Source organism: Anser brachyrhynchus (genome assembly GCF_964034855.1).
Source record: "Anser brachyrhynchus genome assembly, chromosome: 13".
NCBI classification, from domain to species: Eukaryota; Metazoa; Chordata; class Aves; order Anseriformes; family Anatidae; genus Anser; species Anser brachyrhynchus.
The window spans coordinates 13692213-13720205 of NC_137708.1; the positions used below are offsets into that span (position 1 = coordinate 13692213).

General features: G+C 40.2%; 1 protein-coding gene across 8 annotated transcripts in view; it reads left to right on the forward strand.

Moving 5' to 3' along the window:
* Positions 1–576: 576 nt before the first annotated feature.
* The window catches only part of MTM1 (myotubularin 1), a 39950-nt gene continuing 12533 nt past the window's right edge, over positions 577–27993 (forward strand). For 2 of the 8 annotated variants that reach the window (XM_080554012.1, XM_080554013.1), the window contains exons 1-10: positions 577–713; positions 1073–1172; positions 11788–11859; positions 12787–12859; positions 14401–14495; positions 15490–15600; positions 16516–16617; positions 22581–22664; positions 23882–24031; positions 25851–26039. In XM_080554012.1, the coding sequence (XP_080410138.1) occupies positions 1170–1172; positions 11788–11859; positions 12787–12859; positions 14401–14495; positions 15490–15600; positions 16516–16617; positions 22581–22664; positions 23882–24031; positions 25851–26039 (879 nt within the window). In that variant the 5' untranslated portion in view covers positions 577–713; positions 1073–1169. Of the gene's footprint in view, positions 843–1072; positions 1213–11787; positions 11860–12786; positions 12860–14400; positions 14496–15489; positions 15601–16515; positions 16618–22580; positions 22665–23881; positions 24032–25850; positions 26040–27993 lie in introns of all 8 variants that reach the window. The other 6 variants (XM_080554017.1, XM_080554018.1, XM_080554014.1 and 3 more) reach the window with 6 other exon arrangements.

The following is a 27993-nucleotide window of genomic DNA, read 5'->3' on the forward strand; positions in this document are numbered from 1 at the left end:
GCACTGGCTCTCCACTGACAGGAACAAGTTAGCTCCTGAAGAAGCTGGATGTGGTCGCTCTGTAACTCTCAAATACGCTCTAAAACATTACAAATGTTTTGTAACATCCGAAAGGCACCTTTCCTGAGGGCAAGCAGCAGCAGACAGCAAAGCCTCTCCAAATTACCACCTTGCCCTCCGGCTGTACACAGCCCTTGGTATGTACGGTGACAATGGGCCATTTTGTAAGGCGGCCCAAGAATTTATTTATTTCAATCTTGCATATAGAATGTTCTTGATGCCTGCATCATAAAATTTATGTAAATTTCTATTTGTTGTCAGGGTGTGTCGAGAAGGCTTGGGCGAGTGAGATATATATATGATTATTAACGTCCGTTGACTGATCAACTTGATCCACCTTCTAGGAGACACATTCCCTGCGTTTTTCCTTCCTCCTCCTCGCTGTTTTTATTTAGGAACTCCCTGCTTGGAGAGAAAAGGCTCCACTCCCAGCGGCGACGCCACCGCACCGCGAGCTCCCCTCAGCGCCCCCTTCCCGCCTCTTCCCCTCAGCGCCCCCTTCCCGCCTCCTCCCTCGGCGCCCCACGCGCCTACAGGTCCCGGCAGGCCCCACGAAGACTACAGCCCCCGGCATCCCACGCGCGGCGGCCCGGCCCAGTTCCGGCGGGGCGGGCCGCGCTCGGGCCCGGGACGGCGACGGCGGCGGGGCCGCGGTGAGTGCGGGCCGGGCGGTGCCTCCCGTCAGCGCCCGCTCCCCTCAGCCCCCGGTCCCTCGCCCCCTTCCCCGCCCTCAGCTCGGCCCCGGGGGAGCGGGGCCGGCCCCGGCCTTGCCCCCGGCCGCGGTGAGGGAGCGCCCCGCTGGGTTTGGGGCTTGGGGCCGTGGCGGGGCTCGCTCCTGGGCCGGGTTCGGGGCCTGGGGGTGCCCGGGGTGCTCCTGAGGGGAGCCGGGCCCTGGGCTCGGGGCAGCCCTCTGGGGTGGCTCTGGGGGTCGCGGGCTGCTGCCGGTCTTTGTGCTGTAGGGGTAAAAGAGCGTAGTGCCCCCCTAATTCCCGTTCCTTTACCTGTTTTTCAGATGCACGTGGAGCTGAGAGGATAGGAGAGGTACTGGCTTCGTTTTTCTTGAGGCTGTAGAAGGCAACGTAGGGGAGTTCAGCATTACGGTTGTGTGGATGGTAAGGGGTCTGCAGACCAAGCGTTGGCTCGTCACGAAAGGCACTAAATGAACCTATATGTGCTTGAAAATACATTGGCTTTAGTGCATAATACTGGTTTTGGGGCTGTGTTGTTGTTTGATGGGTGGATATCTCACGGTATTGTACCTTATCACTGTACAAAACCAGAACTGCTTTCCTGCTAGAGTTTTTAATGTTAATTTGTGGTTTGTGGTTAAAAAGAAGGTAAGCTGTACAGTTAATAACAAAGCTGGCAAGCGCACCAAGCCTTAATACGCAGAACTTTTGGGGCTGTATGTAGCTGTGTTGTGTGGCACGTGTCACAAGAGATGAGATAAAGAGATGCTTTTGATGAAGGGCAGAGTCTTCCCTTTCTGCACCCTCTCAGAGGCTTCCTTCGGAAGAGACAGGCTGCGGCATCGCTGAAGCTGAGCAAACTCTAGAGCTGAGGTATTCCTGCTATGTGGAGGTACAAAGTTAACTAGTAAGAGTCAATTTGGAATGCAAGACTAGTTTCGTGAGAGCTCACCGTAAATCTTTAACGGTGTATGTGCTCTTTTAAAGGGGGCAACATTAATTTTTATAAGAACTTGGACTGCATAACAGTAAGTTTTGTTTCACAGTCTGTTCCTTCTGACTTCCCCATGTTACACATTACCTTTCATGTGGCATTCATTCCTGAATGTATCTGGGTAAAGAAACAAATGCCAGTGTTGTTTGGGAACAGGTGACAGAGGAAATGCTTAACAGTGGGCAGTGAGATGCCCAAATACGTATGGGGAATGTGAGGATGGTTGAGTCTGCGTAGCATTTCCACGTGAGAGGCATTTCAAAACTGTCTTAAAGATTCGGAAGAGAAAGTTCTCTGTTCCAACTGCTTGATGCCAAACCTGCTGACACAAGATAAAACATAAAAAGAACTAGTTCTGTTTATTTCCTTTCTCCAGAATGTTTTTAATAGTGACTGTTCTGGGGTTTTGCTTCCTTTCTGAAGCTTTTAAAAAAGTAGTATCAGAGGGAATACTCTGGCAATGATAGCAGTGTCTTCTGACCTGTTGCATTCCCATCAAGGTCTAGCTACAGCACAAGAGTGTTGTTTGAAGGCTGAAGGACTGCACACGCTGTTGTCCTTTCATCACACACCGATGTGGGCACCTATTTTCTACAGCTTACTAAGCCTGGGGGCTTCTGAGTGAGAGAAAACAAAAGGTTTTTTTCAAATATACACACTTTTGTGTAAGGTAGGGTGTATGTTTTTCAAAAAAATCTAAGCCCAGCCTCTTTGCTGGGTGGTCACATAAAACGAGCAGAAGGGCCACATGCCAGAGGCTGTTGAGTGGCTGGATCCTAACGTGCAGAGGCAGCTGAGAAATACAAAAATATTGAACTTTCTGTGCCCAACAAAGTTCCTGTTGTTCAAGCCCGCTGCCTGAAAAAGAGCACGCCCAAAAGTACAGTGGTGCCTGATGAATAACTTAGGCAGGCTACTCCCAGGTCTCTCGTCTTTAGGGAGTGAAGCAAAGAACTGTTTGTGGGTGTTTTCAGCAGAGCCCTTGGTCTGCTTCTGTTTGAACAGGGACAAACTCAGAACAGCACTTTCTCCGTAGCAGTGCGTGTAATATGCAGGGAAGGAATATGTGTTGTAGCAGAAGAGGGAACCAAGCAGAGCAGATGAAAGAGAGTGACTCTGATGCATCAGTTGTGCATGTTCTCAAAGGAAAGTTGGAGGAAAGCCTGAAAAGGGGATGTCATTTGAACCATGAGTGTCATTTTTTTATACTGTATATCAATGTATAACAGTTACAGTTTCCTTCTCTCCCCTGGAATCATCAGTTAAATCTTTAGCAACAGAGCTATAGTGGCCTAAGGGGATATCTTTCAAGAAGAATGAGCGAAGAGCAGCTGAAGATTTTCTTAACAGAAAACTTTGAAGCTGTATTTGCTATCCCATAGGCATTCCTGTCAACTGCATCAGCTTTTGACAATGTGGGAGGTATACATTCCCTGCAGGGGATGTAAAGTAGAGAAAATAGTCTGAGTGGGTTTAGAAAGCCACGGATCAGCCTTCAGGCATAGGTATCCTACAGATGTAATGCTGGTTCTAGAAGTAATGTGACAAAGGGGTCCTAAACCCACTCACTTCTGCCTCGCCACCGAATCTAGCTAAATTTAACAGCTACTTTGCTGTACAAGGCTACGTGCATAGAGGGAAAACTGCTGCCTTCTCTGATCTGCTCGTAACAGAGCCTCCACTTCTGAACTCAGTTATCGAAGTAAATATTAAGAAAATGTCAGGAAAAAAAGATAATCATGGCAAATGAATGCTGTTACGCCGAGAACAAATACAGGAAAAGCGCTGAGCGAGTTAGAGTGGGCAGAAGTAACTCCTTGTAACTTATGCTAGCAATAGACCTCTGACAAATGCTAGGCAAATAATTATATTTGCTACAACTGAAGTAGGTGCTGTTTTGCCTTGTTACTGTGATATACAGCATGAGAAATATCTAGCAGACCAAAGTCCGTCCGTGGATAAGTTACTCAGTGCTCCTGATGGCACGTGTCCTGCTGTACCGTCTCTCCGCAAGAGAGCTTGTGCTTCTCGGGGCGGGGGGGGGGGCGAAAAACTAACCGGGCTAAAAGCCCAGGATTTTACCCTGAGCTATGTTTTCAATATACTTTGAAAGGAGGAAGCAATTGGGTTGATGATTAGAAAAAGCAATGTTGTGAACTTTTATGTGAGGTCTTGTTGAAAGTCACGTTTATTTTGAAAGTAGGATAGGAGTCAAATTCCATGAGGGGTTAAGGCACTAATGAAAACCCTCGCTTGGAGACAGGAGAAATACCAAGGCAGAACAAAAGTTTTCTTTCTTCCTCCAACTAATATTTCATACCTGGCCTGAACGTACAAGCTACAGGATGTTTTTTTATGAAACATGCGCACGCAAGTGCATAGACTCTAGGGGCAATGAGAAAATATTGGGGCAGACTTTTCTTGCTGTGTGCTGCGATTTGTGTGAGTTAATTGTCAGGATACTGCTTCTTGGTGGTGCGGGGTCTTCCTCCTGACGTCTTCAGAAGTGGATGGTGGAGTGGTGCCTGTAGAACAGGAACGTGCAAGCAGCTGCCACGCTTCCCATTTGTGTGCTGCATTAGCAGTCACTCGAGTGTTGTCAGCTTTTGTTCATACGCAGCTGTTCCTGCCGAGCTCTTTGGGGACAGTGACTTGCCTTTTTAAATACGGGACATGTTAGGGAACTAGAGAATGCGTTTTTGGGGGAGGAAGTGTTTCTGATCCTTCAAAAACCCAGCGCTCCACGATGAGTTGTACAGCTTGCTATTTACAGTCTAGCAGAGAACTGGCAACCTCAGGGATGCTGGAATGCATTTTTCCTAAAGCGTGGTGGGGAATTTGCTTTTAGCAAACAGGTAGCTCCGGATGTCAAGTTTTTTTTCTAAGTGATACTTTGTTCTGTAGAATACAGCCTTTTTTATAATACCTTACTGATGAATTTAATTAATTGACTTAAACTTCCTTACAGAAGGGCAAGTACTAGTTCTACGTGCCCTGCATGTACTACATGCACTGCATCCCCCTCGAGGCTCGTACTGCTGACGTGCTTTTTGTGGTCTAGTTACGGCTTGAACTGAGAATGCTTTTGAAGAGACTTGAAAGCTCAGATGCTTTTCCTGGGCAGCACAGATTTCGTACGTATGTGGGGGAGATTGTTTAGATGTTAGGGGAGAAGAACCACAAGAGGCACCATCCAGCCTGAGGTCAGTGGGATCGGGAGGTCCCACCTGAGGACAGGTACCGGCTGCAGGCTCCAGTACTGAGAGCTTGCACTCGAAAGGGTTTTGCACACTGTCACAGTGATGGTGAAGCAGAAATGGGAGATTTGATGTTCTCCATTAGCCCACGTGGACCCCAGCGATCCTCTTGGGAGTGAGAGCAGGCAGAAGCTGTGCCTTGATGTGCAAAGGGGGCTGTTGGTGCATGTGAGATACCATCTGCGCTTGAGCTCTGCTGGTAAGAAATTGTAAATGCGGTTTTAAGTGGTTTAAGAGAGCCTCTTCCTCTTCCTGTGTAAGTGATGCTCACTTCTCGCAGATGGGTCAGTTTTCCTTGTGCTGTACAGACCTTTGTTCACCATCAGTCACCTAACAACTAGCAGGTAGTTAGTTCTGCTGGCCACAGGTACGTACGTGTAAATATGATGTCTGCGCTGGCGTGCCTCTAGGTATGCTTCTGATGTCCATGCTGTATGACTTGTAACTAAAAGCACAGATTTTAACCTCTAACTATGCCTAAATATGATGAGTGACGTCATTATATTAAAAAAAGTTCTGCTTCTAAATAAAACCCACATTGGTGTCTTCCACTGTTGCAGGAAGCGTGCTTGCATTTTTTCCATGAAAAAATATAAGCAAGTATTTCTGTGGTGTGGGTCTGCTGTTTTTTTTGTTTGTTTTTTTTAGTCTTTAATATCTGTTTTGGTACTGGAATGCTCTGCCTTGCGTTGCTTACTCTCTTGTAGCTTTGTTAAGCTTTGTAGGCTTCTGCTGCTCTATTTTTGTTTTCAGTGTTGAGCACAGCTCCTTTGTGCTATATGTAACTTGTTAAATGAGTGCGCAAGAGATGTATTTATTTCTGTGGACTTCATTAGTTGGTTTTGGTGCTTGGATCTCGCTGAGATTTGTGGCTGATTGGTGCTATTTGGACAGGGAGAGCTGATGGCTGGCAGCTGCCTTCGTTGGTGTCAAGCTTTCTTGTGAGTTGTTGCATATCCCTTTATATCTAATTCTAAAATTTTATTAACCTTTAATGATACGAGAGACTGCTGTTGACTTCATTTCAGGAAAGGCTCATTTACTAATGATGAAGGTGCTGATACTTATTTCAGTGACCCTCTGATATGGTGACTGAGGTGTTCTTGCTAGCATGACCCTTCAGGCCTGTTACTTTTCCACTTTTTTTATGTTCCTTTTTTCTCGCATGCTTAAGATGAAATGTTTTTTTTCTTCCCTTCATGGTTATCATAACATTGCTACTGTCTTAAAAATTCCTGGAGTTCTGCTCTATTCTGTGTGTTATTTCTGAAAATGAATGTGCTGTATTATGTGGTCTGTGCCATGGTGGTGCTGACAGATGTGTTTTGTTTTAAGGATATTGCCTTTTTTAATGCTTCTAATTTTATTATGGGAAACACAAGACGCTATATTCTTACCAGCTCTGTAGGTTATAGTTTTATTTGGTACAGCAATATATATTATATATTATAACTTGTTATAAATCTGCTTCTTCGTTTTTTGCATCTCCTGTTTAAGTGAGGATGTAGGCAGCGTTTTCTGTCTACTCACAGTAATTTACACTTACCTCAAACACAGGAAAAAAAAGAAGTTTATTTTTTCTCCTCTTTGAAATGATTCCTGATTTGGTAGGAAAATGACTTCAGTTTTATCTGGACTAGTAGTTGCAAATCTTAAATGAATAACCCAATGGCCTGATTGCTTGCAAGTGTCATGATAATGGCTAATATCACTCTTCTTAGAAGCGATCAGATTGTTTTCTGAATTGCTTTGATAGTGAAGGAGTAAATTTTGTAGCTATGTGACTAAGAGAGGCCTTGGAGATGCACAGATTTTATTTTATACAAATCATTATCCCAAGCAGGACTATGAGAACTTTGGTGTTACCTTGTGTCCTGGGTATTGGTGTGTGACAGTAACCAGGGTGCTTCTAGAAAACCTTCAGTCAAACGTTTTGTTACCACTTTCACCTTAATGATAAATCTGATTCTGGTCAAAGCAAATAATTCTTGTGTTTGTCCCCTTAGAGCCACGGAACCACAGAACGTCCCGAGGTAGAGGGGAGCCACGAGGACCACTGAGTCCAGCTCCTGGCTCAAAACCAGAGAGAGATGTCTGAGAGCATTGTCCAAACACTTCTTGAACTCAGGCAGCTCGGTGCCGTGACTGCCCCCTGGGCAGCTGTCCCAGTGCCCGAGCACCTCTGGGTGCAGAACCTTTCCCTAAGACCCAGCCTGACCCTCCTGTCCCAGCTCTGTGCCGTTCCCTCGGCTCCCGGGACCACTGCTCTTCTGCTTTCTTTGTGTGTGTGTATATATATACACACACGCCTAAAGCCATGGATGTCACTAATGTCTTTTCCTCATGTTTACCTTACTCAGCAGATTCTGTAAGTCTCTTCCATGTATGGTAACTTAGCAGTTTCGTTTCCTCAATCTTTCCAGATTGTGTTCAACATCTTGGGCTATACAAAATTAAAAGCTCCCTTCTACATTAGGTGGTGTCAAAATTGTTGTTGCTCCAACTGACCGACAGGCACTTTTTTTTCCAGAGTTTTAATGCAGTGATGGAGGGTCAAAATTATTAAATCCCAGGAAAGTGGTGCTCGCAGTAACTTATTTGCTGCAGTTTACTTGATCTCAGACATTTGTGGTGTAAATCTTATGGCAAATGAGGATTGTCTCGTGCTTGGGCAAAGCCTGATGCTTTATACGCGTAAAGATTTTAGGTTGACATAAGCGTGGCTCAGCTGTACAGCGGTTCCAAATTATTTGGTGTGATTCTGGTATAAAGACAAACCCTTAAAAAGTCGGGTAAAATGTCAAATGAGCCTTAATTTGTTCCAGGATCGTAAACAAGACCAAGTAGTTTCACCAGGCTGCTGAAAATCTAAATGTGACTTGTGAGCCTTGGTAATTTTTCCCAGCCGCACTGGGAAATGCACCAGCGTGCATCTTGAGGGGAGAATAACAGTGCTGCTGAGCTTCTGAGTTTTGGGGACTGGCAGATGTGCTGAACACCTCTGCCCCTAATTTCCTTTGCCTTCTCCCTCACCTCGCATGTCTCGTGCGGTCTCTACAGGTGGCAGGCAGCATGAGAAGGTGTGCTGAAGTGTGTGCTGTGTGTTTTGTCTCCCTTGTGTCCTCTAATCTGGTGGCAGTGAAGAACCTAAAGAAATGCTACCTGGTCACTTCGAGTTTCTTAAACCCCAGAAGCTTAGTTACATGTTCCAAAGTTCATTTCAGGGCACGTGTCAGCGTTTGCTCATAAAAAGCAGATAGGATCCTTGAACTGACTTCTCAAAATCTGGCCTTTAGTGCCTAGCCTTTCAAACAGCGTTGTGCCTCCACTCCTAGGAGGCACAAGTGTAAATACGGTCCTTAAGGGAAAGGCAAACCCCAAGTAATCTAGTTATTGTAAGATCATCGGAGCCTACGTTTCTTGGTAGTGTTTCTGTAGTAAGTTCGGGTAATTTTAGCAAAGCTTTGTTTATCAGCTCAAGTTAAGTCCAGAAAAAATTGCTTTGTCTCCTTGCTGTGCTAGATCCAAGGAAGAAAGCTCACCTGTTTGTAGCTGCCAAATATCGTAAACAGAGTTGCCTGATTTGTTTTAAATTTTGTGGAGTTATTTTACTTCTGTTCAGCTGCTGGCAAACCCTGAGGTTTGTGTGGTTTTCAACTTCGGTGCAAGTACACAAGTACGTAGGGATGTTACTGGGAATAAAATCTGTTTGCAGTGGAAAACTACTTGCAAGATTTTTTCCCTGGGTGGAAGGACTGCTGCTGCTCTGTGATAATGAGAAAGTTGTAGCTATTTTAGGACCGTGATGGTGCAGGTTCTTGAATTGTTCAGGGCAATATTACTTTGCAGAAACTGTTTCTGGCAACCTGCCGGTTTGTCAGAAAAAAAGAAATAATAGAAAAGGAAATATTGCATGTTCGTTTTAACTGTTTTTGACAAAGTTGTCTGCTCTTTGGAGGCAGGGGAGTCCTCCTCCTCTTTGGAGTTGTGTTCTTGTTGGATGGATGCTTTTACATGGGACCTTGTGCTTGCCTGTTGCCTGAAGATCACAGAACTGCAGTAATTTGGGTTGGAAGGGAGTGCAGGGGGTCTCATTCACCCCCTTGCTCGAAGCAAGTTCAGCTTTGAGATGAGACCCGGCTGCTCAAAGCTGTATTCTGCTGGGTCTTCAGCCTCGGAGGAAGGAGACTGCAACCTCCCTGGGCAACGTTTCACTGCCTGCCTGTGCGGTGTAAAAGTGTTGGCTTTTTCTTTGTTTTTCTTCTGCTTTATATCGAGACGGGATCTCACGGGTTCCAGTTTTTCTGTCGCATCATCCTCTTATCGTTTACCACTTCATGGACCTTGGCTCTGTCTTCTCAGTGCCTGCTCCTCTCGTGTCCATCTGCTCGAGTCAATGTCTGGCTGGTATTGGGGTCCAAAAGCAGGCACTAAGTGCTGTCTGACAGGTGCCCTATAAAGAGAAGCTTAATTACTTGACTCACTTAGTTTACTTAAAAAAATAAAAATCAGGGAAAGGTGGGTGTTACAAACGTACCGCTTAGTTTTGGGGTTTTTAAAGTGAGACGGGGTTTCAAAGCAACCTTTAGGTAGCACTAAAAATTCTTCCACTTATACTGGTGGAATGATTTGCACCAGCTTTTTTAATGAAAACATTTTGAATGGATTAAAAGCAACATCTGACAGACGACACTTACCTCCAATACATATTTATTGAACTTAATTAGCTCTGAATAAGTCTAATTTGCATCATTGAAGTGTCGGCAATGAAGCAGTAATTGGTTGTAACACTATAATGAAATATTCTATAGAAATGGCAGTCAGTGAGTGAATTCATTCTCAATGTTTAAAAAAATCACTCTTACGGACTGTTGGTAGAATTTCATACAAAGTAAGCTTACGTACACGGGAGCGTGCACCCAAATTTCTGCTGTAAGAGCTGTGTGAATGCACGTCTCTCTTGCTGCTTTTCACTTAAATGTGAGCAGAACCTCTTCAGTTATAAAATATATAAAATAGTTTAAAACGAGCTTCTTGATAAATGCACCTTTGATCTTTATAAATAACTGCTTTTAGAAAACTTAAGCACGGTTTTAGAAATTAAGGAAAATCCTCTAAACAAATGCTGGGAGTTCAGTGACAAACTAAGACAGCAATATAGAAAAAGTCAAACCTGCCTTAAGCTTTATAGTATGTACGATGTTGTAATGAAGGAAAAGCTGCCAAAATACCCTATTTTATAGTCAAAACATTAGTCTCCAATGTTGCAGTAGCTTTGCAGTCACAGGTAGTCTAAAACCAGTGATTTAATGTTGTTCACCAATAGCATTTCATTTAAATGGGTGGAGTTGCGCTAAAATTAGTTCAGGACCCCTCTCTTGCAGGATAAGGAGAAAGCTGAGATTAGAGGAGGCCCAGGAAGGATGTAATAACCTCAGTGTAGCAGGGCAATGCAGGCTGTTCAGCATTCAAAGGCATTCTTCTTAATTTTTCAACCTCAGGTTTCTTTTTTATTTGCTTGCGGTGAGATTTTGATGTCTTTCGGTAAGCTGTGACTCTGAATATTACAGCGTTAAACACTGTGTCAGGTTTCCTGTGTATTCCTTATGAAACATGGAAAATCTGGGCACCATAATGAGATAACAAACCTGTAGAAGTTAATGTCCAGGTTTTCCACTTTCTTGCTGCACGTTTCCCTGTATTGATAGAGTAACCTCAGAGGTTTTCTTTTCATCTTGCAGTTTAATCTGACCTTACTGCTCCTGTAGGACTGCTGCAGTGTCACGATGAGCCCAGCGGTGTGCAGGCTGATTTGTTGTGGTGCAGGTGTCTGTACAAACCTTTTTTCATTGAATAGTAGGTAGGGAGATCTCATTTTCGGCTAGAATGTTTAGATGGTGTCATCTGTAATCCCCTAAAACGGTAACTCTCAAAGACTGGTGTACACTGTCAGCTCAGCTTGACGAAGGGTGTGTGATTAGTGAAAGGGAGGCATAAGTTGGTGTGAAGTTGCTGTTTTCCTTCAAGAACGAGCATTTTCCCGGTGTGTGTTCTAGAGATCCCCTGTGCGATGTTACAAAATGATTAAAAAGATTAGTCCTGTGTCATGCAATTCTGTCCCTTAATCAATGCCATTTAAAACGAAAAGCACCACCACCACCCACACACTTTCTCTTTTAAATCAAGGCTCTTCAGATCAGAAGGCTGGACACTCCCCCTTCTGGTGGGCTAACTGAAGTTTCAGTTTCGGAAGTGGGGGATTGTTTTTAACTGTAAAAGTACCATAGAACCGCTCTTTCCTTCTTTCCTTTTTTTCAGCTTCATCAACCAGCTGAGTGCGTTGTCACGCCTGTGATTTCTAGAACCGTGCAATAATCTTGTAGTAGCTTGTTCTTGTTTTCCTACATCAAAATTCTCAATACAAATGTTCCACATAAGTTGCATTTCCTAGCATGTGTATCCTGTCACTTAAAATAAGCACTCTGATGTCTGTTGACTTGACTAAAAATAGTGTTCAAACAACTGAATTATACCATACTGCCTGAGTTGAGAATATATGAGAACTGTTCCCAGAGCTATTAATGAGTTTCTTGTTAGATTTGGCTGCTTTTAAATAGTGGCCTTGAATTACAAGACATCGTGTCATTTTTAAAATTAATACTAGCTTGCAAGACATTTTTGGAAGCTCTTGATGTCTACCTGCAGACTTCTAACATCTAAATGTCTTCTGTAAGCAGTGTGTATTCTAAGAGGAAGTTTAAGTCTCCAATTTGTGCTTTCTCTTCAGATACTCAGTATGGCCTCATCATCAACACCTAAATATAATTCAAACTCCTTGGAGAACTCCTCAATTAAAAGGGTGAGTGTAACTTTCATGTTTTCTATGACAGAGGTCCCAGAGATCATTATATTCCACATTTAGGTAGAAAACTGAGTATTTGAATGATTTTTTTCTTGATTTTCTTGATTATATATACACATTTTTATTGCTAGAATTTAAATGCTGTTAACTAGGCTGGTTTAAATATCTTTCAGAGTGGACGGGAGAAATATCCTCTGGAATGCAAGTTATGAGAGCCTTCTTGAAGTTAATTCTAATATACTTACTATTGTATTTGCTTTCTACATTGAAACATTTTGTCATTCTTGCAAATTTTTGGCAATTCTGTGCTGCAATTGCCGAGTTATTTCTAGTTAGGTTTGGCTGGTTCGCTTTTAAAATGTTGGTCTTTAGTGGGAAATATTCATGTTAAAGCGAGTTCACGTGTGGTTGAAGAAAATGCCACTAGTTTGTGAGACAACAGAACCTAAGGTTTTAGTTATCTTTAAACATTTCTTCAAAAACAGAAATTTTTATTAGTTGTTCTTAGAGGCTACTGAATGTGCAAAGCACAAAGTAGTAGAGTTTGATATTTGTGAGTATGCTGCTTAAGTGCTTTTACTTGACTGTTCATCCAAGACAAGCAGATTTGGAAAATTAAATGTAAGAAATTTTAGAGGAAAAAATGGTACAGAAATTTAATTCCAATTTACTGTAAATATATTTAATTGTTCCTTTAGAATGAGAAGGCTTTGTCAAATAAGCACATTTTAGTCTGCTCAAGCTTTAAGTAATTAATAGTTGCAGTTCAGGATAGTCGCGTGTTCCTGTTCTGGTTCAGCGTGTCAGTTTCTACTGTGGAAAACCCTGTTCTTTCCCATGCAGAAATTAAGATTTATTTTTTTAATCTGGAACTGGAAATCATTGTAAATAAAACATGATGGGCTGTTATATTTCTTTCTTTAGACTCTACAAGATGGTACTAACTGGGAAAAAAATGAAGAAATACCTCGTCTGCCAGGAGAGACTAGAGTTACGGGTAAGAGGTTATATAGCTATCTAATGCAGCGTATGTCCAAGGAGTCTGGCATACACGTCTGTCTTACTAGGTTATTTCCATAGTCTGCAGTGGTTCGGGCTGAGGGGTAAGCTATGCTAAAATGTCATGAATTAGTTTTTTTCAAGTAATCACTTTAGAGAATTTTTATCACTTACCACAGATAACTTTTTAAGTCTTTGAAATCTTGGTTTGCGTACGTGGTAGATTCTGTAATGCATAGAAGTGCTAAGATATGTCATTATTGTACCTACAAACTAAGTAGTGTGTGTTTAGTGACAAGCATCCCTCTAAGCTTTTTGAAATCAAAAGATAATACATGCTACATACTATTATTGTATTGGTCTCTTGTACAGTGGTGTGCAACCTTAGCCCAAACCATGATTACCCGAGGTATAATCTTATGCTTCGTTGATAAAACATGGCACGCAGCTCGCTTTTGCACACTTGTTAGCCTTTCCATACTGTGATGTCGCATGAAAAAGATTAACGTGTTGTGTGCAGTGGTTCCTTACTTGGTGGAGGCTCTTCCTGGGCTGGAGCCTCGCGCTCTTGGACATTTGCAGTGAGGTATCAGAATGCAACTGAAAGAGGCCTTTTATTTATGAAGCTGCTTCTTGCTCCCCACGCAAGTATTTGTAAGATCAACTTGTGAACGAGACTGGCTGAGCTGAAACCAAAGTGGTGTTTCAAAGGAAGTACCTGTGTTCAATGAGGAAAGTTGTGGGGAAGGCATGGGAGGATGTGGGGCTAAGAAGAATGTTTGGTGTGATCCTGATGACAATTACCTGTGCTTTGGGGGAGCACGCTGGAGGGAGGGTGCTTGCTGTGGAAGGCAGATAAATGGTGTGGGTTAAAGAAATAGGTGGGTAGGGAGAAATACGTCATTTGTATTGCTTCACTTAAGTCTTCAATGACACTGCTTCAGTTAATTTTTTTATTTTTTTGAGTTGTGTGTGTGCTAGTGCTCATTCTTTTACTGTCCTTGCTGAAACGGTGCTGATGGCCCTGCTACAATTGATTGCCTCAAATTGAAACATAATGGTTCTCTTCAGAATGGAGAGTCCCCTAAACACTTTACAACCTGAACTACATACTTTAATGCAGGAGAATTGGTTACAGGGCACTAAAAGATGTAAGAGTATCAACAAAAGGATGTATTTGTTCTGGGATGTATTTGTTCTGGGATAGTGAATAGACTAGTTCAGTAATCACAGGGAGGACTTAAATCTAGTCACTGTTCTATGTCCTGCGCTGTGCCAAGAAAGAGGAAAAATACAAACGTAACTGGGGAAGGCTAGTGAAATCTGAAGAAATTCAGGCAAGTTTAGTGTAAGAAACTTTCACATTTTCTTAATAATTTAAATGGATAAAATTTAGTTTTATTACTTTAATTCATTCAGCTTTCTTCAGAGTGGTTCTCATGAGTGCAGCTGTCTTTATTTTACTGCTGCTTAATTGATGTTTTCCATCGCTTTGATTTTTCTTCTCCCAATGCTTAAGAAATGCTGCATTTCTTACAGACAAGGATGTTATTTACATGTGTCCGTTTAATGGCCCTGTTAAAGGAAGAGTATACATCACAAACTACAGGCTGTACCTGAGAAGTCTGGAAAACGTGAGTAATAAGCCACAAATAGTTCCAAGGGATGCAGGAGCCTTAAACCCTCTCCTCTTCAACCCTGATGCCTTTGCTTTATTTTGTGGGCAGTTCATTTGTTTTTAGCTTTTGTGCATGTATGCTTGTGGAATGGCATGGGAGGCTTTTTACTTGAAATGATCTGTAACATTTGTAATAACCATATTTTAATAGTTTAATGGCTAAACAGTAATTGCCTTTGTGCCACTGAGAAATCTTTGCAAAAATGGAAGCTCCTTGAAGTTGAATGTGTTGTAAATGCATGTTTTTTTCCTCTGGTAGAGCTACAGTTTGATCGCTTATCCTGGACTGATGATACCTTTACCTTCTGTCTGTTGGAGCTTTTTTGGTAGCTGTTCTCTTCACACTTATTGTGTGATAGAACAAAAGCAGCAACTAACGATGTGCAAATAGTTCTTGAAATGGCTATCAGTAAGCCAAGATTTTGATTGTCCTTGCTATTGGAGAAGAAAAATACTTCAATTAATAGAATATCACATACAGTAGTAGTGTGTTCAATAAGTAGCAATATAAAAGAAAATAAAATGTACTTATCTGTTTGCATATTTTTTAATAAGGTTTTAGCATTATTGAAGTGAGGTCGTTTTGGTTGTAACTAACTTTTTAGTGGTATTTTTCATTTTGTTTAGTTTTATTCTGTATGTCAATAAAGTAGTCATAGCTAGCAGAGAGAATCAGAAGTATGCAACAGACAGCATCGTTCAGGGTGTCGCCATCTTTTTTCCTGCATACTCGGTCTTAGGGCATGAAATATTTCCATTACTTGTACAATTGGATGATTTTCAGGGAATGTACAGACTTTGTGATGTGCTAGGAGGGGACACTCGATCAAAACCAGAAACCTGATTTTTGCTTCCTCCATGTATTTCATTCTATTGTGGTGTGCATAAGAACATTTTCCCTGAGTCATCTTCTCAGGTTAATCCTCTCCTTTCCCTAAATTTCATTGCAGGATCCTGTCGTGGTATTGGATGTTCCATTGGGTGTAATTTCAAGGATTGAAAAAATGGGAGGAGCTTCAAGCAGAGGAGAGAATTCCTACGGATTAGATATAACGTGTAAAGTAAGACTTTTCAATAATTCATTAGGAAATGAAATCTACAGGTTCCCTTTCTCGCTGCTTGCCTACTTACAGGAATAAAAACCGTATACTCCTCATAGCTGAATTTTAAAAGATTTTTGGAAGTGGTCAGGGAATTATTTTTATATGAAGGGCTACTTACTATCCTCTCTGTGTGAGGAGAGCGATTGGTTATCTCTTCCTAATTGCTGATTGACAAGAGATTTTGCATGGCAGTATTGTTTTAAGGCACTGTTCCTTCATCACTTCATTATTTCATTAGTTCTAAAAGTAATTTTTTTTACAAACCTAAGATCTTTGAAGAACAACTCAAATGGGTTTTGCAAGCTGGAAAGGCAGTGAAACGCTAACGTAACATCTGTCTTTCCTTAGTCTCACAAAAAATTGTGTTACCATGAATAAATATGGTCATGGGGGAATTCCCAGTGGATAATCTAGGATCCTCTGTTTGACTCGTTAATAGAATATGTATGCACACTTTGTTCTCACTAGTTCATGTGCAGATTGCTTATTTTTGAAGTTAGTGATGAGAAAACAGCTAGGGACAATGTAGTCTGCTACAGATCAGTGGCAAATTTTCACTTGGAAAACATAGGGTAAATCCCATCCTGTAAATGTTCAGTAGCCTATGAGACTTCTTAGTGAATCGGATACAGTCACCCCTGATGGCTTTATGCCAAAGGAGTGTTTGCACCACACAGAACGTGGTGCTGCATTACTGGTAGAATTCTTAAGCTCTCTTCTATTTTGTGATATAAGAAAGAAAACTGAACATTCACAACTGTTTGAGGTGTGTGGCAAGCAGATTATAAATCGTATTTAGTGTATAATATAGGATTTGTACATCAGAAAAAAATACAGCTTTGGTTCACTTAAAGCACAATGCCTTTGTTTTAGGATATGAGAAATTTACGGTTTGCATTAAAGCAAGAAGGGCACAGTAGAAGAGATATATTTGAAGTCCTCACAAAACATGCTTTTCCCCAGTCACATAACCTGGTAAGTTATGTCATTTATATTACTGAGTCATTTTAATGCAGAATTCTTGCCAATTAGCTTTAAGTGTTTGACCTACTAATGGACATCATAGCTGCTTAAAAAGAGTAACAACAGATTTCTTGTGTCAGTATAAACTGTAGAGAATTAGTGCTTTTATTTTGTGCCCTTAGAACGCTCGTATCTATGTATTTGTAAAATTATGGATGCTTTATGTTATACTTCAAGTAAACTACTGAGCACCTCTGGTCCATACAGATATCATTGCTTTAGAGGCTGCAAGCTATCCTTCTTCGTTAAGAAATATAATAGTACATGCCTTGCTTGACTTCTTGAAAACATTGAACTCTTGGGCAGTCTCCAAGGCAATGATAAATGTGAATCACAGAGCTTTACTTCAGGACAAGAAGACATGGTAAGACAACACCTGCTTTATCTGTAGTTATTGATGAATAATATCAGACAGCTAATGCAGTAATAAGTTTGCACAGATTTATTGAGGGTAAAATTAAAAAAACAAACACATCCTATGGAAGGAATTGAGCTAAACTTTAAAATGAGCTAAGCAACTGCATATTTTTGGTGTGCTTTCAGTATATTTCAGCCAGTAGTTTAAACTGATCCTGCCAAAAGTGAGTGTTTCTGCATGGTTGTAAGTTTCTGAGGCTGTAGGGTGAACCAGCTAGGGAACTGAAATGGATGAAAGCTAAGCAAGGAGGAAAAAAAAAATAAAAGCTTTACACTGAGTCATTTCCTTAGTCTGGTTAGCTTAGCCTGAGTATGGGGGTGGAGGGCGAGGACATCTGTGGATGCTCCTTGCAGATGGATGTGAACGAACATGAAAATGTTCTGCCTCTTACTGTGGCTGTTTTAAAACAGGGTTTTGCTGGCTGAGTATGAGTATGTCTGGGCTGTGCATGACACTAACGCTTAGTGGCCAGCAGCTGGCAGGGAGATCTTTTAAAAAGATAGTGCTGTGGCTTGGACCAGATGATCCTAGAGGTCTTCTCCAGCCTAAATAATTCTATGATTCAGATGACAGCTGGGTGAAGATGGCAGCTCTCTGCTACTGAAACGCTGGAGTCTTGCTGTTCTCTGGTCGTCTTCGTTCTGCCTTCTAGCCACGTGGTTGGTTCTTCCCCTCATGCCAAACTGACAGTTGTATAATCACAAAGTAAGCCAGTGTAGCTCACTCACCCAGAACAAAATGTTCTGTTTTCTGAGTTAGCGTTGTGCCATTTTTAATAATTTGACAAGACCTGGTTTGTAATTAGTATGTGTCAGAACCAGTGCAAGAGAGGGGCACAAGTGATACAGGGTGCAGGCAGGAGAAAAAGAGAAGACATCCTGTTTTTTTTAGCAGTGTTAGCTGGCAATTTAGCAGTTTAGCTGGTAATTTTGCTCAGACCACGTTGTGGAACTGCACCCTGGGTCTTTGAGTGGTTCAGCAGCACTCATGCTCTGCAGTGGAAAGAAGGTGTCATCAGGACAGTAAAGATTAATATTGCTTCTCTTTTCTTTGTGGTATCCCATTCTCAGACAAATGGTAGGTAAATACAGCCTGAAATGTTATTTCTGAATGGAGTGTGCTTATTAATTTCAAGATTTTTCACCAGCATCATCAGACCACCAGTGTTTGAGAACCTAGAATAAGTAACAAGCCTGTTCTCAGCCATTCATCAGTCTCAACATTGTCTTTTGTGCTTACTTGTAGAAGCTTGTTCTTGGCTCTCTCCAGTTTTAGCATAGGTCAGGTTCAGATCTCCTGGAGTCACTAACATAATACAAAATCTAGTAGCTCATCTGGCTGACAGTTCAGCTGCTATGGAACAAACATGCTGTTTATAATCTTCTCTTGCATTTGTAGTATGCTGCTAATTGGAAGCCTATGCTGAAATAGTGTTTTTAAACATTAAAAAAAACCACAAGCCAACCTTATGTATTTGTAGTACCCCACAAAAGATGATACTTAGTCTGCAGTTTAGTTTCTGAACAGCAGCTGCTCCACTTCCTCTTAGCCTGATACTACGTCATCTTTTTTATAAGATTATTCACTGTCATAATACTTGCATGATACGTATTTATTTCTAACCATGATAGCTGTGTGGGAGAGACAGTGGTAGTCATGCTGTCTGACTTCCCCCTCTCTCACTCCTGCTATAGCTGGTTTTCCTGGTGATTTAAAGTGTCTGGGAGTCAGATTATGCCACTGTTGCTGTTGGATCTGCAAGGATGACTTTAGATAGCAGTGAGACCTAGTATAGGGGCCTATCTGATGGAGCACAAGCAAAAAATACCTTGACCCAAGGCTTCGTTCTGAATAACTTCTGCCAGTCTCGGTGCAATAATCGTAAACTTAGCGTTTTCAGAAATTATTAGATGTTAATTATGTAAATACTACGTCATCTGATTTTAGTTTTCAGATGAACAGGTAAGATGTAGCTGGCTGAGTTGTAGTAATAGAATGTTAAAGTCAAGGATAATATCTTTATTTTCAGACACACTGAGAAATGTCAACCTTTTCACTGAGTAAAAGTGTCATGATTTATAATGTATAAAAAGTATAAACCAGGAAGTTAGAAATAGGAAAAAAAAACCTCACTCTTTTCATGTTTAACTCTTATTCTAGCTTTGTTACTTTATTCTCTTGTAATGTATAAAGTGAAAAAAAGAACATTTTAATAAATTGTTATATATATATGTACTAAAATTCTATAAATAAATATATAACTATTTGTAGACTGCCTGCCAAACTGTCTTGTCAGGTGGTAGCTGCTCTTTCCTTTATCTTGCAGAACTAGGTTGTATTGTGAGTAACCAGTATATCATGTTATTTTTTTTGTGCAAAATGATAACGAAGTTGAATGTTGAAGGCAAGTACTTGGTCTGTAGGAGGACTGAAAAAGAGGCTGTGTGTTTTGAAACTGAAGCTTAGCACCTGCAAGGAAGTAAACAGAATTACTTGCACAGTGAAGCATAAAAAGTAGTTTACCAAGAAAGTTACAAGATTGGAAGCCTTTTTTTTAAGTGAAGTATTTTTTGTGCTTTTAGACCATGGATCTGCAACGAAATCCCTGATTTAATTATATGCAAAGATATTTTAATTGCTTTTGCAAAATTTTAACTGATGTATCATGTTTTACTTGTTCTTACGAGCTACAGGTATTGATAAGTCATAAGCCTTACATCCCACAGATTTCTGAGCAGTTATTTAATATGCTCTTTTATTTCTTACGTCTTTAATTCTTTCTTCAATTTCTTCTTTCCGTTTCCCATGGTAGCTGAAAAAAATTGAAACTGATCTCTTTTGTGCAATGAGTTAAGATTTAGAGTAGCAACCAGATTAAGTGTACAGAACACAATGTACACATGTGTACACAATGTATACATACTGTATACAGTTTTTGTTGTAATAGTCAGCTCTTGCAGAAGAAATAATTTTATTCTATTTTTAGATACTGTTCTGTTTTTAAGTGCTGTTTTTGTTGGATTTACTTATTCAAGAGTTCGCTCTCAGAATTGCTCCTGTAAAAATCTGAGCCCAAGCTTTGTTCCACTTTCACATCCATTGTAGTGTTCTCTTATTTGTTAGACTTCAGATTTTTGATATGATGCACACTACTGATTTATTTATTTTTATCTTTTTCTTGAGCAACAGAGGAAGAATTTGTACTACCTGGAATGTCAGGAGAACTTACAAAGCTTAATTGTCAAATCTAATAGTTGTGGGTTTTGTGGCTCTGAAAGGTTTTGTAATAGATGTGCTAAAGTTGCCGTAGCTAAGTGTTTAAAATGAAACAAGCCGTACATAGTAGGACTGCGTTCTCTTGGAAAGGATTCTGTCCATCCCCTAGAATGTTTATTTCTAGTTTGGAGCAGCACCTTCTTGATTTTTCTGTAAAATCTATGTAAGAAGATAGGCATTTATGTATTTTATTTGTCACTTATTAAGCTGGGCAATTTATAAATCATCACTAGGAAGCTTGCTAACATACTCATGGCTTTGAGACATGTTTAAAGCATTGTGTTATTATTCCAGTGTTTCTGAATCCTAAGATTCTCCTTTGTCTCTTTGGTTTCTTGGTGAATTCTTAGCATAGTTTGCTATCTGGGATATAGCAAATCCCTTTGGGGAGGAGAGGAATTTTCTTGCATGTAGCTGTTTATTAATAGCTGAGCAAATCAGTTTCATCTACAGTTGTAGATAGCAAGATTCCTGGTTTGCAGTAAAAAAAAAAAAAGGCATTTTTTTCTGCTTACTTTCTGATACTTGCATATACTTCTAGTGGAATGTTTTTTTGTGATGCATTTGATATCTGTCTCTTTCATATTTCCTTTCTTTGTCTCTGCTTCCAGCCCACCTGATAGCAGTCTCCTTAACCAAAAGAATCTGTAATATTCACTTACACTGAAGGCTTAACCCTTTAAAAAAGGGGAAGACATCCAGAATATGCAGCTTGGGAATGCTTTGTTTACTTTTACAAACTTGCCAGTGAATGTACTTGCTATAAAATACTGATTTCATTTAAAATTCTAAAACTAGTGGGAAAAAATATCATGTGTGCAGTAACTTCCTTTTGAGATGCTTGCTGGTTTGAGATATGTGACGAAAAGCCTTCCTTCCAGAGGGATTCAGTTTTGTACTTTGATTGATGCTGCTTACTGTTTAAACCATTGTAACTTACTAGGCTAACCAGAATTGCCTTAAACCATTGCTACTGCCTTCATAAGATGTAAAGAAACCTCCATCTGTGCTTACGGTGCATTCACGAAGCATTGCTTTACATCTCTAGATGTAATCATGGCACCCTAAAACCATGTTTTTTCCCTCTTTTTGCCAAGTTTCCTGCATTTCTGATTTGTTCAGGTCCACTCCTGTGAAAACAATAGTTTTGGGATATTCTGTTTAACGTTCATTTTCTTCTGTTAATGTCTCTGAGTAGCTAGGAGACCTTCAGCTTTGTTGATGCAAGTGAGCCATGAAAGCTCTTGAATGCTTTCTGTTCTGACTGCTGCTGCTCCGTTAGCTCAGCGCAGCAAATTCCCTTCTGCTGTGTTTTGAAACAACTTAGTTTCATGCTCCAGTTGGCATCCAAAGAATTCATAAGCCACCAAAATCAATTTTCTCAATGAGGCAGATTCTTAAAATAAACATTGTTTTGGCTTTCATGATAAACTGTAAAAACAAACCAAGCAAGAAAAGGTTAGCTGGGCAGTACAGCTCACTTGGAATGGGTTGGAAGGAGAAGGAAAAACAAGCTAGAAGGTATGAGGAAGTTGTTAGAGTCCTCTGCGAGGATGCTGTGTTTTATAAATCAGTCTCAAGAGTGGGTAATGAAGCAAGACAAAAGTAAATGGTATAACCCACCAGCAACATGCTTTGTTTCATTTTCACTGGCCTCTTTTCGATCTTCATGGAGTTTTACAGTAAAGCAGACTTCTGTTAGAAAGGAGCAATTGAAGACGGGATGCAGAAAGAAGGCTGCTTCCTAATGGCAGTGAACAGTGTTTGAAGCATATTTACAATTCCAATTCAGCATCTATCATTTTGAGCAGTATTTGCAGCTGTACCTATTGGAGAAATTTTAGTGAGAAGACAACAGTTTGTTTAGTGAGGATTAAATACAGGAACTGATATAAATTATTTTAAAACATTTCACCCTCCTGACTGTAAACTAAAAAATCCCACAGTTTAAGTGTTGTAATTTTTATGCACTTTTTGTCATTTCTTGTTTAAGCATTGCCACACTTCCATTATTTCATTAATGCATTTGTATTGTGTATTAATTCTTACCTTTTGCTTTAACATCTACCGTATCAGATTTAAATGGGATGGAGTGGGTTTGGTATGAACGTCGGTCCCACTTTGTGGTAGGCATTAGGGTGTAACTGATGATGAGTAATGAGCCTTCATATTTGCCACCTTCGGTCAGTTTGCTGTAATAAGCTTCTCTTACATCCTACAGCTTTTTTTTGCATTTGCAAATGAAGAAAAGTTTTCAGAGAATGGCTGGATGGTGTACAATCCAATGTCCGAATACAGGAGACAGGTAAGCTATGAAAGCCGCAGTTGTGTGGTGCTTTCATGGAGTTATTTTTTGTACATATCACTTGTCAGCTGTTTTGTGGGGGTGGAGGGCAGCTGAGGACTGGAGAAGATAGAAATGCAAGTTAAAGTAGGTAAGGAAACAAAACACTGGAAGAGTTTTTGTGTTTTAACAACAACAAAAAAAATGTCACAGGAAGGTAGTCCCTGCTCTTTGAAGGAAATTTTTGATACCAGTTACAGTACGTCACTGTTAAGTGGGTGGTGGTGGTGGAGAATGTGACAAATATGTAACAACAGTGTCCTAAATATAGATTTGATTTAGTCTGATTCTTCAAGAAGTTTAATAATAATAAAGGCTTATTTCAGAAATAGAATTACTTTACAGAAGTTATTTATATGTTAATCAGTTTTCTCTTTAGATGATCGTGGAAAAATGTTAATGAAAGAGGATAACATTATTTAATTTTAACATTTCTTACTATTAGACAATTTGTTTATCGCTTTAAATACTACAGTTAGAATGTCCTTGCTTTTTTTCCCTCTCTAATTGTTAATGGACTAAAGTGTATCCCAACTTCCACATGATCCGTTTGGTTCAAGGTAGAGGCCCCAAACCCCCCAAAAAGTAAAATACAAACACCCGCACAAACCCCATTGTGTGTGGAGAGCTTATCAGTCTTGCTCAATTTCCTGACTGCTGTTTTTGAAATACTTTACTGAGCAGACTGCAACCAGAAGTTTGTTAGTGGAAAGGCTGTCTTGAATCTCTCTTTTTTTTTTTTTTAATTGAAGGCAGCATCAGACTACAAGGAAAAAAGGCTGAGATCAGACTTCCTCCCCCTCTTTTCAGGGCCGTAATCTCTTTTCAGCAGGCGAAATGGAAAGGCAGTGCTTTGAGGGAGGAGAGAAATTTTCTTTCCCTAGTTCTGTGGTTGAAGAAACTCCTCTACTAGTTTAGATATTGTTTTGAAACTTGTGAGGATAGAATTGTGCATGTAAAGAGTATACGTGTAAGATATGTAGCTAAGACCAAATCCATCAGCAGTGGGCTGTCTTCTGTGGTCTTGTAATTTTTTTCTTCTATTGTTTTGAAATACTGCTGTAGTTAGGTTGAGTTGGTAGCTTGTTGCCACCATGTGGCCATAATATCATGTAAAATTTGAGAGCAGAATTACTAGTTGTACAGGCAAAAATATGTTGAAAAACTTTGCCTTTTAGGGACTGCCTAATGAACGGTGGCGAGTAACTTTTATTAATGAGCATTACGGACTGTGTGACACATATCCATCACTCTTAGTAGTGCCATATAATGCAACAGATGAAGATCTCAAGAAAGTTGCTGCCTTTAGGTCCCGAAATAGAATTCCGGTGAGTACTGCGTGATGAAAGTTGTCTTAGAGCGTAGCTAGTTTTGTTTCCAAACAACTTTTTGCTGAACATGACACAGAGGATGCCTTTTTTATGGAAATGGTTACAGCAAAGTTGTTTTGACTGGCTGATTTTTTTTGTCTATTTGAAACTAGTGTGATGGCCAAGCCTCATTTCCTACAACAATTATGCATTCCAACTGTGTTGGTTTTAACTTGACTTTTCTAGTAACAACTGCCAGCATTGCAGATTCCCTTTTCTTAATGAAGTATGAGCCTAGGACTGCCATCTGTACTAGTTTATTGACTATTGTTGCATGTGCGTAAAAAGTGATAGCAAGTGTTATCCTTCTCATGTGTAAGCAAACTGCATGGCATTTAAACGTAATTCCAATGGTCTCTCCTAAAACAAAATTTTGTGCATAGTCGCCATAGTGAATTTTTGGGATTTTTAGTTCTATGCTATTTTAAATCAGGCTGTGGAATTGAAGATAAACCCATTTGACTCTCTGGGTATGTTTCTGTAACTACAATTCTTTGAGGTAAGAGAATTTTTATGTAGCAGCTCTTTACAACACTGTAAAAAATATTATTTTGTAGTACAACACAATCTCTTATCTAATGTTTCACCTTGGCAAACTTGCAAAATGTTTTGGATTCTTAGCCAGTATCAGAAAGCTGCCTTGTATCTCACTTGATATCAAACAGATGGGAAATTAAAAATGATAAATATTTGTTAGATGGTATTCACTGGCAGCCTAGGAGTCATATATTTACTGTATATAGACCCATGCGTATGTGTAGGATATAATATGCATATAGGTTTAATATATATGTTAAATTGCTCTTCATTGTTTATATATATAGAATGTGTGTGTTTGGATGGTTCTTATAACCTAGCTGTATCTTCTGTATTGTCTCAAAACACATGGCAAGTCTTTTATACAGCCTGTAAAGTAATAGTAATTTCCTTGGTAATAATAATGTTATTCTTGATGGGAAGTAACCAATCCTATTCACGCTCACACAGACTAATTCTGTTTCTAGACGTACAACTAAGGTTCGTATTTCAGCAGTGAATACTTTTGGAAGATTTTTTTTGACTTCTGATGTTCTTTCTCCATGTAACTCACAGCTTTGTCAAACTCTGTGAGAATATTCTACCTTCAGAGTTAACCAGGATAAACTATTACCTGCTTCTTAGGGTACAAATCTTTAATTTCTTGCATGGCAATCTGTCCTCAGGGCAGCCCTAGCTCAGAAAAACAATAAATGCAGCAGACGCTTTGCCCCAGTACCTCCTAATTGTAAAGAGGGCTGAGGAACAAAATCCACTTCAAGGAGAAAGGGAAGCATTCAGGCTACTGCAGAAAGGTTCAACTTTTCTTCCTTATGCAAAAAAAAAAAAAAAAAGTGTGTGTAGGGTTTCCTGTAGCATTGGAACATATTAGTCGTAGTAGCTACAGTGAGTTCATTCTTCTGAATTTTCTTCGTTTCAGCAGGCATTGCTGTGTTTTTTTCCAGTTTGCTTTTCAGAATTATTTGTGCAACTTGAGACTTGCAGGAAAAATGAAATGCACTGGATTCTTCAAGCACATAAAATTTCAGTAAGAGTTGAGTATGTAACAGAATGAACCTTTAGAGATTATTATTAAATTTTATGAAAATAAATAGGAAGAATTTGAGATGTTCGGGAACTAATTTTTTAAGAAATAAAATTAAAGTGTTAATTTTCCTATTATCTGTTTTAAAGAATGTAACTTAAGTTGCGGCTTTTAATGAAATGTATTTCTTCCATTGTGTTTTTGGCATGTGACTAGGTCCTGTCTTGGATTCATCCAGAGAACCAAGCTGTTATTATGCGCTGCAGTCAGCCTCTGGTTGGAATGAGTGGGAAGAGGAATAAAGACGATGAAAGATATCTTGATATCATCAGGGAGGCTAATGGACAAATATCAAAACTGACCATCTATGATGCTAGGCCCAATGTCAATGCAGTTGCAAACAAGGTAAATGGATGCTTAATTGTTATTTGTGAAGGGGGGTGTGGTGAGGACTTAAATTTCAAAGTTTTCTTTGAGGAGGTTTCTCAGAACAGTAAAAGCCTTGCTATAGGTAAACTTACTTAAGCAAATATGTATATTTACCTGATCAAATAATGAGTATCAAGGCCATGAAAGAACATGCACACTTAGAGTAGGTCAAAAGCAGAGTTTTAGGATCATATGTGGATTTGGAGACGCTCTCTACCCTGTCTCTTATCAGTCCAGCACAGACCTTAGTGTGGGGCTGAAATCAGGTACGATTACTCTGTAGATTGTTTTCGGCCAATTGAGGTAGACGTGGGCAAAGCTGTAGAGCGTGTCTTCTCGTAGCAATGATGGGGCGCCTGGGTGCAAGCCACAACTCGTTTCCTGGAAAAGCTGTGCGTAAAGCCAAGTTCACTGATAAGCATCCTGTGTTTGGTTCTCCTTAACTATGACGTGAACCACTTCAGTCCTATGCAGACATCCAGTAAATAAAGAGAAGATGACAATTAATGACAAAATGATAATTAATTTAACTTTTGGGCTTGCATTCTAAAGAGTATGGGCATAGCCATGGATATGAGAGTATGGTACATAGCCATGTACCAGCTGCTCTCCCTGTGTCTGGGATAGTCCCTTGCCCACTGAACTTGTGGCACAAGTGAAGTGAACAAGCTCTTTGGTACTTAGTGAAGTTGTGAGTCTGTGCAGTAAAGAGCACTAGAGAGATTAACTCAAGAGGGCTTGAGATCTTAGCAAAATGATGAGCATGCTTACCTGGGAAAAAAATGAATTTAGCTTCTGAATATTTTTTTGGCATAAAATACTAATTTAGTGGAATGAATCCTCTCCAATGTTTGTGCTGAAAGAAATAGGAAATGATAAAGCTTGTTTGCCTCTAGGAGGGTCGCATGCAACATAAACGTTAAGTTGCTTCAGAATTCAAGTGCACCTGTGATGTTAGGGTTTTGCTCTCTTTAACTTAAACACACGTCTATACCTTTTACAATGTCTTCTCTGTAATAGAGAATACAGTTCATTGAATAAGTAATAAGGCTTGTTTCATCTCTGAAAGAACGTATGGTATACGGTGTCCCAGGGGGTGTTTAGCTAGGTCTTAATCCGATGGATTGTATTCTGAGGGTATACCTCCATTGCTTGTGTTTTACTCTACAAATTACATTATGTCCTCTATATGGTGAATTTTTATGGGTGAACAAAAGATCCCATTTTTGTTACAGATGTGTAATCCATCTGTTTGCCTTGTGGAAGGAATGTCAGTTCTTACAATTAACTTAATTTTTTCCCCAGTTCTTAGACAAACTCAAATATTTACCGTAGATATTTCAAAGGTGCGTTACGGCCAAACTTCCTACATGCACGCATCTTACTGAAGATGTGTGCACATTTTTCAGCTTTTTAGATGGTTTGTATTTCACCCATGTGTTTTAATTAACACCTGACATGATTAAATGTTTCATACTCAGACTTAAAATCTGTAAGGTACATTTCTGGATCTGAGAAACAGTGACTTAAAGTGCAAGTCAATGCTGATCTGGAAAAAAAAAGTTATTTCTTGAATAGCTGTGAAGGTTAGCATGAGCAAAATGGGGCTGCACTACTTGTACATTGCAGTGTTCTCAGGGCTGTGGTCAAGACCACTCAGTCAGGAGGAGCTGCTGCAGCCCTAATGCTAAAATTGCAATCGTTCCCTACCAGGGCTTCAGAATACTCAAAGGAAAGAGAAAAATACAGTCATTACTGCCTTTAGCAGAGAGCCTGGCAGCTCTGAGAATATCCCCACTTGTGAGGAAAGAGGTGGAGAGCGTAGAATAGAGATGTGGTGCTACTGTATAGAAATGTAAGTGGTACCAACGGGAAAAGGCTATACCGTACTTTAGGTTGCCTTCTGATGTGTAGTTGGTGGCTGTAATGT